At 28.8% G+C, this 13526-nt stretch overlaps 1 protein-coding gene across 3 annotated transcripts; it reads right to left on the bottom strand.

Moving 5' to 3' along the window:
- Nucleotides 1-3185: 3185 nt before the first annotated feature.
- On the bottom strand, nucleotides 3186-7813 carry LOC111302877 (protein WVD2-like 5). Of its 3 annotated transcripts, XM_022898759.2 has the most exons (10): nucleotides 7454-7783; nucleotides 6641-6883; nucleotides 6315-6557; nucleotides 6152-6192; nucleotides 5871-5939; nucleotides 5621-5720; nucleotides 5455-5526; nucleotides 5265-5375; nucleotides 3844-4113; nucleotides 3186-3726 (listed from the first exon to the last, which is right to left on the bottom strand). In XM_022898759.2, exons 2-10 carry the CDS (start codon nucleotides 6875-6877, stop codon nucleotides 3610-3612), a joined length of 1260 nt encoding a protein of 419 aa, XP_022754494.2. In that variant the 5' UTR covers nucleotides 6878-6883; nucleotides 7454-7783; the 3' UTR covers nucleotides 3186-3609. The 3 variants fall into 3 exon arrangements, with proteins under 3 accessions (XP_022754494.2, XP_022754493.2, XP_022754486.2); XM_022898758.2 differs by having other exon boundaries at nucleotides 3186-4113; nucleotides 5621-5717; nucleotides 7454-7813; XM_022898751.2 differs by having other exon boundaries at nucleotides 3186-4113; nucleotides 7454-7780.
- Between the last annotated feature and the right edge of the window lie 5713 nt (nucleotides 7814-13526).

Genomic DNA, 13526 nt, shown 5'->3' with positions numbered 1-13526 from the left:
TGTGGTGCCGTAACCTGGGAGATTGAGCAGTTTATCTACCTCCAGATTTTTCTTATAAAAAAAAAAAAAATGATTCCAAATCCAATTCTATAATCCAACCAATGAGATTTTAGAAAACCAAAAATTTCTTCATTTGACCTTGAGGGATTGCATTAAGGAATATCTTCAAATATGATTCTTCGACAAAGTGCATTTGTAATTTTAAATCTTTTATTTAGGTTTCATTTTGATTTCTAATTTTTAAATTATTTCATGATAGTCTCAAATTTTTTAAAATGGTGTCAATATGATTATCTAATCAAATTTTATATAAAAATAAAAAAGAATTACAACTTAAGATAATATATTGAGAATTATTATTTTTTGTTATCTAACTAAAATATATTTACTACAAAATAAATATGACATTTAAAATTTTTAAGAGTGAAATAAAATTATCATTCTTGCCCTAGTTTTCAAATTTTAACTTAAAATTAGAGAAAGAAAATTATATTTTAGTTTTTTTGTACATAGGATGAGCATAGCCCATAGGGACTTTAGTTTCCTCCGGAATAATTTTTTAAAAATTTATTTTCTTTCTAATAAATATACTTTAGTATGATAGTAAAAAGGAATAATTTTTTATCCACCGTGATTTTATTTCTTTTATTTATTCTTAGTTTATCAAATTTTATTTTTTTATATTTATAAATTTTGATCAAAGAATATAAAATTAAATTCAATTACAAATAAATTTAAATTTAAAAAAAATAAAGAAATGAAACATACCCAAATAATGTTTTAACACTTCATTAAATAGAAGTAATTAACAATTAATAATTTAAGAAAATACTCTTTGCAAATTATTACTGGTTTAAGTTGAAACTCTCTAAAATTATACCTACCTAACATAATAAACTTATAGGGGTATAAATGAACTGAATATTAATGAATAGATTTATGTCCTTAATTTGTTAGTTGATTTTTAAATCCATTTGGCTCAATTCGTATTTAATAATAAAATTACTTTGTTCATTCAAACTTGTTTTATTTAAATTGTAAGATATTTATATTCGATTTGTATTTAGTTCAATTAAGTTAAATTAACTTCTTCGTGAATATTAAATGAACATGTTTATGAACATTAAACAAGTCATAATTAAACAAATTTAAATAAAAAGACTTTAAACAAATATAAACAAACTTTAGACGAAAATAAATGAGCCTTAGACGAATGAATTTTAAATAATCTTTAAATGAGCTAATTCACAAACATAAATGAACAAAATTAGATTTTTTTTGTGTTTGATTTATTTAATAAATAAATGTAAAAATATTGTTCAAGATCACTTGTTAATTTTAATAAACAAATTAGAATCGAATATATTATGAATAATTCATTAAAAGGTCTATTTATTTATACCTCTACAAACTTATTTAGTACTATAATCTCTTGAGAAAATATTTTATTAGAATTAAATCATTTAAGATCATTTAACAAATGACAATAATTCTCATACTGTTTAGGTTTAAAATTATAGTTATAATGTAAACATTAATAATTAAGTTTTTTAGTAAATATAAGCTTTTATATTTTTTTACGAAAATAAATGTCAACCACCCAAGTGTCGAAATTATTTGGATATGTTTCATTTCTTTCTTAATTGTTAAAAATAACTTTTATTTTTAAAAGAATTTAATTTTTATATTTTTATCAAAATTTGTAAATATTAGAAAAATAAATTTTAATAAAATAAAATAAATGGAATAAGGATAATGGATTTAGAATTGTTATTCTTTACGATTATAACAAAATTTATTTGTTAAAAAATAAAATTTTTATAATTATTACAAAGAAAAATAAGATACCATTTTTTGTTATGAGTTTAAGTTTAATTTTTAAAATCAAGGAAAAAATATACTTTTGTTTCCGTGTAAAAAATTTTCTAAATTTTAACTTTTTACCAATAAATGTACTTAAATTATTGTGGTATGTCTTATTTCCTTTTCTTGGTTAAATATAATTTCTAGCTTTATTTTTAATTGGATTTAATTTTATATTTTTATTAAAATTTTTAAATATTTGAGAAATAAAATTTAATAAGATACAAAAAGGAAAAAAAAAAAGGATAATAGACTCAAAATTATTACTTTTTTGGTATCATATTAAAATGTATTTATTAAAAAACAAAATTTTTATAGTTATTTTGAAAAAAACTAAAGTACCATTTTATCCTTGATTTTAAGTTAAATTTTTAAAATCAAGCAAAAAATTATATTTTATTTCCTTCTAAAAAATTTTATAAAATTTTATTGCCTTTCTAATAAATACATTTTGAATGATTGTAAAGACTAATAATTCTGAATCTATTATTGTAATTTGTAATTTCCTCTTATTTTTATGCAAATGTACTATATTAATACTTTTTTAAAAAAAGGTTTAAAATTATCATGAAACAATTTAAAGATTAAGGATCAAAATAGAATTAAACGAGAGATTTTGGAATTAAATGCAGTTTACCCACGATTCTTCCTTTTAATAGAAAGTTGGCAAAAGGGAAATTCACTCTTTTTTTTTTTTTGTGTTCTAGAACTTTGCTTTCCTAGTTTCCTATTAATTTCATTTTTCGTAGGAATCAGTTTTCTCCATTGTTTTCTTGACAACCGATCAACCATAGCAAACCATATTAAAGACAGAATCTCTGATCTGAGTTCCATGGTGGATGCCTCTTTCATCCCTCTTGCAGTCGCAATTGCCCCCATTTGGTCTACAATTGCATTCCCTCGTACATGCCCTTTTCTTCTCAGATACGCGTGGTTAAATTCCTCTTTCATGCCCTTTTATCAGTATTCCCGGTATCCTGAGCTATGCTGACCAAGTTTCCAACTTATTCGAAGATTGTCTAAAGCATGAATATCAGTATGTTGAGACCTTCTGTGACTTTATCAGCATTTTCGTAAGACCTTATCAAATACAAACTCAACTGGCTCACTTTTCCCAAATACTATAACTGAAAGGGGCCAAGCTCCCTTGTATAATCTGGTATAGCAGCCTTCATCAAGCCTTTTATCGCTGCTCTGTAAAAATTACTGAAAGAAAACAAGTAGGCCTATGACCAATTGACCGTTACAAATTTTCAATCACTTGAACGTCGCTTGCGTGTGGACTGATGCTCATAGTGCAGAATTAACTAGGCAATAGCACATAGAATAAACAGAGAGCATTTACAACATGTGGCAGACTCAGAACTTTAATTCACAAGTAGTTCAGCAGGTTTGGACAAACCCTGTTTGATAACGGATTATCTAACACCAACAGCAGACTTCAGAATTTTGCAAAATATATTCAATAAGCCATCCTTAAACAACATAAATTAGGACAACTTGGTACATGATTGACATACAGTGCTGCAAACAGGAGTGCAGAATCCTAACAAGCCCAGAAACCTTTGCGAGCAACACAGCAAACAGCCAAAGCCGGCTGAATATTGGAGAAGACAACATCATAACCCATAATGTAGAATTTTGCATGCCTTGATCATCAAACAGTTCAGTCTTAGACGTCCTTATTTAGGCAAAATGCGGTCAAGAGCTTCATATATGAACATCCACTTAAAACCACAGCCATGCTCAATGCTCCAGTGCAATGGGCTCTTGTATCAATTGCAGCTGTCCTTGCTCTCTAATCACTGGCCCTGGATCCATGTCGGGCTGGCTTCCACCTGAATCAGCTATGGAAACTGCCTCCTGTTGTTGGATTGGAGATAATTCCTCATTTGTCAAATCAGACGACACAGTATTCTTCTCATTTGTTGCTTTAGATGAGGCTATCTTTCCTGCAGTAGTTGCTATAGAAGTAATTACCTTTTCCTGATTGGATGCCTTGGATGTCTTTTCCTCATTTGTTGCACTGGACAAACTAGTCTTTTGAGAAGGCAGTTTGGGAAGTGATTTCCTCTGTGGCTTCTTTGCATGAACAGGAGAAATTACATCCGCAGAGATGCTCTGAGATGCTTTCTCATCCAGACTTAACCGGCCTGATTGTTGGCCACTTTTGCTGTTACCATCAAAGTCCGAAGGAGTTGAGCTTTTCCTCCGACCAAGCTTTGGAGATTTAGCTCTTGTTGGTGGTATCTGCATCCAGGCAATAGAAAAAGATTAATTTTGCAAATCTTGAGAAAATCAATGCAGCCATATAGCAGATAAAGAAATAGAAAAAGAGCAATAAAGTCTTACCATGGTTAACAACATGTGTATTGTCCAAAATAAAATTGCACATGAAAAAATATATTACAAAATGATGCATGTATCCACACAGTCAAGAGAGAAAAAGAAGGTGGTCTGTGAGGTGAGGTATGGGACGAGGCAACTTAAAGCAGTTCAATTCAAAGTTACACATTCAACAGGTTTAACCAAAGCAGATAAACCTTGGTCCAAAAAATCTTTCTTGCTGTCACTTAAGGTGAAGTTGGAATTCCTACCAAAATAAGGGTGTCAACAAATGAAAACATCATGCCAAAACTAGGATATTTTAAGATAGTAAAAGTTTGGCTACAATGCTTAACATAAAGTAGCTTTGATATTACGTGGCACTGTTTAATAGGCATGATGACCAGTACAATGTAGCTCCAACGAAAGATGCAGCAGATGGCATGACTTATTCTAACAGGGATTGACCAATTACAGCAGAGTACCAAATACCCAATGGAAAATATTGCGAAAAGCATCTAAGTTCGAATCTTACAACATAATACAAGAGGCTGAAAGACTACAGAAGATTTGCCCCTTCAAGTTCAACCTCATGTCTGCGATATATCATCTTACGCTCTCAGGTTTATTCAGAAAGGATTTCACTAATTATCATAACATCGATTTAATTGTTAATCAGTTCAAGTTGTTATAAGTTAAATGTATCAGCTCCAGGCCTCCAATTAACAACGACAATTGACAGAAGTATGAGCTTCAACTCAACAATCTACCAGTATTTTGAAGAAAAGGAAATGGCTATGGTAGGATGATGAGCAAAGACAGGTGCAAATGCCTGAATAACAAATGCATACAAGTGGAAAAGCCGGTAAACCTAATGATAAGAGCTTGAAAAGTAACCTTGGCACCTACATGTTCAGCATTTCAGTCCTCCCCACCCCCAAAAAAAGAAGAAAGAAAGAATATGAATAAGCATGCCATTGTAGTTAAAATTGAATTACAGAGATGAATTTGCCTATGCAAATCTCTATATTCAAAGGATCATCTAGCTTTTTATACATTTAGAACACTCAACTAACCTTCTTTAATTCCACCTTAGAAGGTGGAGGTTCCTGATAGAAGCTTGGCATTGGAGTTGCTTTAAAGTTCAAACTCTTCCTAAACATCTTAATCTCAGCTTCTTGAGTTTCCTGGCAGAAAATTGAAATATCATTATGATAAGAAATAAACAATTCTGGACCATAAGCCATCATATTCACAAAATAACACCTTGGACTTGGCTTGCAAGTTGCTCTTTTCTACTTCCCTTGCATGAATCTTTTCCTCAAGTTTAGTGTAGAACTGCACAACACAGTGGTGAAGGATTAAAAGTTAAGTAAAAGTGCTGCAAGAATAGACAAAGTTAAATCTGGAGAATATAATATAAAGCACCAACCTCTTTCCTTTTCTCAGCCCGTTCATCACACTTGAAACTGAAACCATAATTTGGAAGAGTACCAACCCTATGAGCTTTGGCATCTGCTTCCTTGGGGCTTCCATGAAGCAATTAAGGACAAACATAAATGTGTCATTTAAAAAATAGAAACCTATAGACAAGAGTGCAAAGGAAACTCAAATAGCAACCCATTTCAACCCATAGTCACAGACAGAAAGTAACAACAAAAGGTTCAAACTGAAAAGGATACGAGGACTCTATGTCTCCTTCAGCTTTACTATGAAGTCCTTTCTTCAGAGACTTCAGCTTGGGTTTCTCCCTGTGATACACAATAGAAAAATTGAGAAATAGCAGGAGAAAAAATCTGTCATCATGTACCACATAAAGTCTAATTTCATGGGAAAATAAATAGATGAAAGTTGGCCACTAAGAGCCCCCGTCTCTCTTGGTTAACAAAATCAATAACAAAGGCAGAAGGCTGCATGAAAAAAAGAGAGAAGAAATTCAAACCTAAGAACAAGTAGTACTTACAAAATGCCTTGAGAGAAGGCTGCGTCAGGTTTTTCAGAATGCTGTCACAAGCAGAGAGAGAGTAAAAGAAATTATCAGAAAAGAGGGAACAGTGATAAAATAATAGAAAAAAAGAACCGAAAAATGCATAGAAAAAGAAATCAGTAGTACTATCAACTCTAACCTTGGAAGCATTGACTTGTCTTTCATTAAATGATCTACTTTTAAGAGGCTGTTTCAGATGTGAATTTGTAGCAACAGAACCACCATTCGAAGCTGTCAACATCGCCTCTGCACTCTTTCCATCTTTGCTTTTCTTCACTAAAGCTGAAGAAACATTTTTAGGACCAGAGGGCTTCTCATTCTTTGTCTTGCTTTGAATCTTTTGAGGTTTGGATTGCTTCACATTATCTTTGACTTCCCCTTCCTATGAAGACAGACACTCATGCACATGAAATCAGACTAATGGTAATTATTAAAAGCACTCAAACAGAATGTAAGACCTACTACCTTAGAATCAATCAATCCATTGCTTTCCACAAAGTCATTTGACCCTTCTTTGGCTTCCCCAGTTGTTCCATTGTTATCCAATTCATTCTGCAAATAAGTCTCGAAGGCTTCCTCAACATTCCCATTCACATTATCTAATACACCACTGTCGTCCCCAGACACCCGAAGTTGCGGATAAACACCATTTTGATTGGCAACCTCAAGCCCACCCGCAGACAATAGATTATCCGAATCCATTACACACTAACAGGAATAAAACAAACAAAAGTGCAAGTCTAATTACAAACAAACAATGAAAAGGAATTAACACCTTCACTAATTTAAAATTCTCAAACTCTAACAGCAATTATAAATTATATAATATTTACTAATTTTCATTGATCTACTCTATCCAGGTTCATCTCTTACCACTTCGAAAGGATAAATAAGCGACCAAATATAGATTTCCAAAAATATTTATCGCATTTGTGATATTCTTCGTTGCTATAAATTTGATAAAAATGAACAAGAAACACTAAATTAGATCTTATATTTGCAAATAAAAAGTAAACAAAAATCAAATTCAAGACATCAAGAGTTGCTTTTAAAATTTTACAAAGCGGAATCGAATCAGTGAAAAACCGAGTAAAATACATGATTTAAGTAGAGTAAAGTTCCAATGAGTACAGGGATCTTCGACGCCTGCAACCAACTAACAAGTTTCGCTTCACATTGATCTACTCTTACCCCAAAAAAAAAAATTCCCTCAGTTTTTCTCAGGAACCAAACAAACGAGATTTAAACATAAGAAATTGTAATAATTTTCTTTCTTACCTCGTAAAACGTGCGATAAATCAAAACTCCATGAAGCCGGAAGGAAAATTAATGAGAGAAATTAGTGAAGAAAATCGAAAGGATCTGAGAAAAGGAAGACAGTAAGATAAACAGTGAAGATTAGAGGATCTAGGGCCCTGAACAGGAAGATCTTCAAAAAAAATAATAATTGGAATTTGAAATTTTGTTTTTGTTTTGTTTTTTTTTTTTTTTTTGAAAAGTTTGTATGGGTTCTCTAATTTTTTAAGGTTGTAAGGTATTTTATACGAGCGGCTTTCAAATCCATTTCCAGATCACTCACCCTTTCAAGAGAAAATGATGGATGTCTCAAAACCCCCAAAATACAGTCAAGAAAATACTGTTTTATTTTCCCTTTTTTTTTCTTTTCCTTCTTTTTACCGGCATTTCGGATTTCGGAAAATTACTGACTCTTAATTAACCGCCACTAGTAGAAAATTATTGTTTTGTCAAAGACTGCTTGGATTTTTTTTTTTTGAAAAATTGAAATAAGATCAACGGGTTTTTGTAAAATTGACGATGAGGATTTAATTTAAGGTTGAATTTGATAATTGTATCCTCAAAGGTTAGAAGGGCAAGCGCCTGGTTTGCGCCATGGAGAGCTAAGGTAATTCATATTGACTGACGCATGATGAGGATTCCATTGCCATTGCATTAGATCTTTTCACTTTAAAAAGTTGCAAAATTTGCAATACAATTCGTACTAAATTGCAAAACGAATTAAATACAGGTTTTTCATTTTAGATTTTGGTAAGTTCAGTGCCCTCTCCACAATATTTTTCAAACTACATCCACTTACATTTTATACAGAAAGACTTTCGTATATAAAAGTTATTTATATTATTTAAGTCTAATCCTTTCATGTTAACTGAACTCAATCTCAAATCTAGGACATGGTAAAGAGGTCACATATTTAAGAGAAGAAAATTCTACACTTTGCCAAACATATTCCAAGCTTTTCAAAGAGAATTACTCATTCGAAGGAGTAGTACTTAAGAAAAAAAATTATATTAAATTCTGGTTTTCTTATGTTTCCAATTTATAGAATCAGACAAAAATCTATCTTGTCCCCCATCCAATTTCCCTTTTTATATAAAATTATAAAAAGTTATAATTTAAGATAAAAAATAACAGCCAATTCAAAATTTAATTTAATTTAACTATTTAATATAATTTTTTTTAAAAAATAATATTTAATATATTTAAATTTTAAATAAATATTTGAAATTTTTTAATTTTTAAACTGTAAATTTTATTTATATAAAAAAAAAACAATAACAACGACGCGTCTTTTTATAAAAAAATAAAAACATGGTAAGCTAGACCCTTCTAAAAATTTATTTTCACTGTCATATCATAGGTAAGAGTTACTTGATGTGGAAGCCAGGAGGAGCAAAAACAAAGAAAGAAAGGGATGCTACACAACTTCACCAACTAATTGCAAAATTTAATTACGAAACTGTCCAGACATTTTTGAATGGGAAAATTTGATAGAGAGATCTTGTTTAAGTGTTTTTCTTAATTTTTTTTGGGAAAAATAGTAAAATTTCCTCGCTTTCAGTGCACTTTAATAATCATAGTACAATGGATTATGTTAGTTTAATCCAATAATAGGTCAAAGCAGAGGAATTGCTTTGCTTAATAAACTGTATCACCTTGGCAGAAATGCTTTTAAGCCAAGTTGGGGGCAGCCACACAAGCACAAGATAAGATTTGTGGGTTATGTTTGGTCTTTCTCAACCTTGTACATAATCCCATTTGATGTCATCTTGACTATTTTTAACAATCTTACTATCAATTATCAATTTCAATCACCATTGACAGCCACCAAGCTAGCCAGGGATTTATCAGTATAGACTTAAATCACGGTGCGACTGCGTAGGCCAAAAATACTAGTAAAAAAAATAGACAATTTGAAAATTCATTATAATTTAAGTTTAAATTTCATTAAATATATGGATTTCGGTCAATTATATATTGGTTTGAATTGTTTATTAATTTTTTTATATTTTTAAAAGATTATTTGATTAAAAAAAATAACATGCAGTATAACTTCTAGCTAGCATGCAAAATAATTTTGCTTATTATCATATCTTAATGCTATTGCACTTGTGCCAACTCATGCTCTTCCTTATTGACATTGGCGGATGGTTTAAAGAACCTAGGAGGCATGGCTCTCCAAAAATTTTGAATTTTTTTATATTTATGTTATTTTCATAATAATTTCAAAATTTTTTATAAAAAACTAATTTGGCTCTCTCAAACTTAAATTTATTGTGTTGATATATATTATTCTTATTTTATGTATTTATATTGGATATATAGTTACAAAAATTATTTTATGTATTACAACTCTTAATTTCAAAAAATATATATAATTCTTTAACTTGTGTTTACTTATTATAAATAATTTTTAATTTAAAATGAATAATAAATTTGTCAACACTATGTTTTCATAAATATGTAAACTTAATTTTAATATATATGTAATTATTATAATAACTAAAATCAATTAGACAAATATTTAATTGTAATTTATTTTTCAATCAATTTTTTTATTATATTCTACATGCTCATTTTATTTGAAAATTGTTATATGTCAAAACAATTAATATGATTAGTTTAAATACATTTTCATTTTTTATAACGTAAAAATACCATGTAAAAAAATAGAATGTTTTTAATTTATATATAAAAGTTTTTCACTTTATTGTTTTAAATTTTAATTTATTTAAAATATATATTTTTGTGATTTTTTCATTTTAATACTTTAAATATTAAATATGATAAAATAATATGTTAATATTGTAAAAAAATAATGATTTTTTTATAAAGAATATTGTTAGTGATTTATAATTAGCAATGTAAAATTAATTGTTTAATATATTCATTTTATTATATATATATACATATTAGCATATTTATAATTATAAATTTTGTTATTATATGTTTGCATCCTTTTTTATTATTAATAAATTTGATATATTTTGAAAAAAATTATTATAAAATATTACTTTGACCCTTTTAAAATTAAAAGTTAAAATCTGCCACTGGTTATTTAGTACATTCCTTAGTATTTGCACCTTTGAATTGGGTCCCTTTTGGTGCCCCAAATCATTTTGGTTAGTTTTTCTATTAACTTGTGCCATTGTTCAGTTTGGCTTAATAATCACTTTGAAATTAATCGTTTGCGTGATTATTCAATTCAAATTAAATATTTTAATTTATATAAATAAAAATTAAGTATTATCGATTTATAATAATTTAAAATTTTTTTAACGAAATTAACTCGCACACGTCATTAACTCTTTTAATAAAAATAGATGGTAAAAAAATAAAAATTTTGGTAAAAAAACAAAGTTGACTAGTAAAAGATAAAAAAAAATTTTTAAATTAAAAAATCAATATTAATTTCATTCTTTCTTCATCTTCTCTCTACTATCTTTCTCTCCACTTTCTTCTAGTCTTCTACTTTTTAAAATACTCATAGCCTTCTACCATTTTTTATTTTCAAATACATATAGCCTTTCAATCTTTTGATTTTTCAAATACCCATAACTTTTTACTGAAAACTCTTCACTATTTCAACATATTTTCTACTAATTTGAAACTCATTTTACTTTATGTGGGTTAGTGTAGCAAGAAAATGAAGAGTTATAAGAAGGTTGGAAATTTCAATTAACGAGAGTATCTATGATGGTATGAAAAGGGCTAAGCTCGCTAAAACTAAAAAGAAAGAATATTGGTTGATGCAACGGAATTTGAAAATGGAACAAACCATGTAAGAAAAATGCCCTAGAGTCTTACATTTATGAAAAATGTGAAAAAGTATTGATTTGAATCAAAGTGACAGCAGTTTTATATGCATATGTTTCGTTCACACAATGATTTCATAATAGATTCTGTTTTTGCTTTGTCTCTGTTCTTATCTATTTTTTATTGTTTTTGTAGCAGAGTTGCTATGTTGCTGAGAAAAAAATTTTAATTGAAACTACTTTTAGATACTAATTCATTCATCTACGATAAGAGCATAAAATTCACTCTTATGTATGTTTAGGATTCATATCTTATATTTTTTAGAGGAATGTGATTTGAAAAATAAGGGAGAGTGGTTGTGAGAGAAAGAGAATGAAATGATAGGTAGAAGAGTGGAAAAAACCAAAAGTGAAAAACTATTTGTGCCAACTAGATAGCTAAATCAGCAAAAGAAAGTTAAGTCAACATAATATTAAGCCTTTGATGCTATATTACATCGCGTGCGTTTCATACAAAATTTTTTGTATAAAAAAATCTTAAATTATTACAAGTTGTTCACGTTTTATTGTTATTTGTATAAAATAAAATGTTTAATATTGAATTGAATAATCACGCAAAGGTTTAATTTTAAATTGTTTATTTAGCCGTTCAGTTTAGGTCTTGGATTTTCATGCTGCTCTTAACCAGTTGCTTGGCTAATCGTAAACACTGCCAATTGGTAGCTGGAAAATGTTTCATGTTTTTGCATCTTGATGAACCTAAAGAAATGGTTTCAAGGTTTTCTTTTTTTCAATTCTTTTAATTTCTTGGTACGTCAACCCAGATAATTACAATCTCGACGAACAATACATAACTGGTTTGATCAATCCAACAAAACCAAATGGAAAAAGAAAAATACCATATCCTTAAAACATATATGCAAGCATTAAGGGGAATCTTTTTTAGTGAAAAGGCATCTTTGTATTAGCAATGAAAGCTAAAAATGTGAGAACCTATAATATCCCCAAAAGCATGCTGATTATCATCAAGAAAAAGCATGTTCTGGCCAGTAAGGTTTTTATACGGATGTATGTGTACCGAAATAATTATTAGGAGTAAATTATGGCAAGCAAGTAGGAAAGGAAAATTATTGAAGGAAAATGACAGAAGTGTGGAAAAGAGTTTCCTTAAGAATTCTCTCACAAGAGGGGATTAAAAGGGAATTTTTTAAGGACTGTAGGCTGTAGCCACCCCTTGCTGCTGTGATGCCTGCCTGCATAGCCTAATATCCTCTTCATGGACTAATTTTTTGTGCATTTGTGTATTTTTGTTTCCTATCAAATACATATAAATGTAAAAATTATAATATTAAATTAATGTTGACATGTTAAATATAAAATATTTTATTTTTACTAAATCTATATACATATTATTAAAATTTTAAATAATATCATTTTTATATATTTTTTCATATTATTTTTGTCATATCATCGCTTACATCTAAAATTGTTAATTCTAACATTTTTTTTTTCATTCTTTCTATTTTTAACAGTATCTGCATTCTTCTCACACGAGTCTATAAGAAAAATAAATAAACAAAAATGAAAGGGAGAGTGTGATGGATATAAAAATTATATATACATTAGTACATACATATTTTATTTAGTTCAAAAGAAGCTTCATGATTCATAATTGTCATATGAAATGCTACATTAAGAAGGCTTATCCATTCTCTCTCCACATGGTAAGATGACTCTTTCCTAACTATTTAAAACATCACATTACCATTTGTATCTTTAAAACTTTGTTAGTGTTAGGTTGTATAACACAGCATTTCCTTGGTTTACATAGTCTAACACATTTTTAATAAATTTATACTACTCAACATTTTATATAATCTTGCATTATTATTATTATTATTAAAAAGTTAAGATTCGAACACTTAAATGAATCCTAATTATGCATTAATATAACAGCATAATTTCAATATATAGTACAATATATTTCATTCCTTTGATTATTTGAAAAAAAAATTATATCTTATATATTTAGAGCTGATCAATTATGTGTATAAACTATCAAATCCAGACATAACATGAGCCCGATCAAAATCCTTACATAAAGAGTACAACTATATATCCACCGATTAACAAGCAGCTTCATGGAAAAGAGAAAACAAAAAGATAGCGATAAAACCAGTAGAGAATACAAGCATTGGGTGGTGGAAATATAATCTAAGAAAAAGGAAAAGGAAAAAATAAAAAAAACTTTCTCAGGCATAATGAATATCAATGTTTGAAAAGCTCGGAGAAGTCGGTGT

This window comes from Durio zibethinus, chromosome 13 (genome assembly GCF_047325235.1).
Source record: "Durio zibethinus cultivar Kanyao isolate XHJ-2024 chromosome 13, ASM4732523v1, whole genome shotgun sequence".
Taxonomy (NCBI): Eukaryota; Viridiplantae; Streptophyta; class Magnoliopsida; order Malvales; family Malvaceae; genus Durio; species Durio zibethinus.
The sequence above is the reverse complement of the archived record's forward strand: the minus strand, read 5'-3'. Positions and strand labels throughout refer to the sequence as shown.

Coding starts and splice junctions, on each gene's coding strand:
- LOC111302877 (XM_022898751.2), bottom strand. CDS start 6,877: ATGGATTCGGATAATCTATTGTCTGCGGGTGGGCTTGAGGTTGCCAAT. Junction 5,527..5,620: donor GGGCTGAGAAAAGGAAAGAG/GTTGGTGCTTTA, acceptor TGTGTTGTGCAG/TTCTACACTAAACTTGAGGA. Junction 5,376..5,454: donor ACTTGCAAGCCAAGTCCAAG/GTGTTATTTTGT, acceptor ATTTTCTGCCAG/GAAACTCAAGAAGCTGAGAT.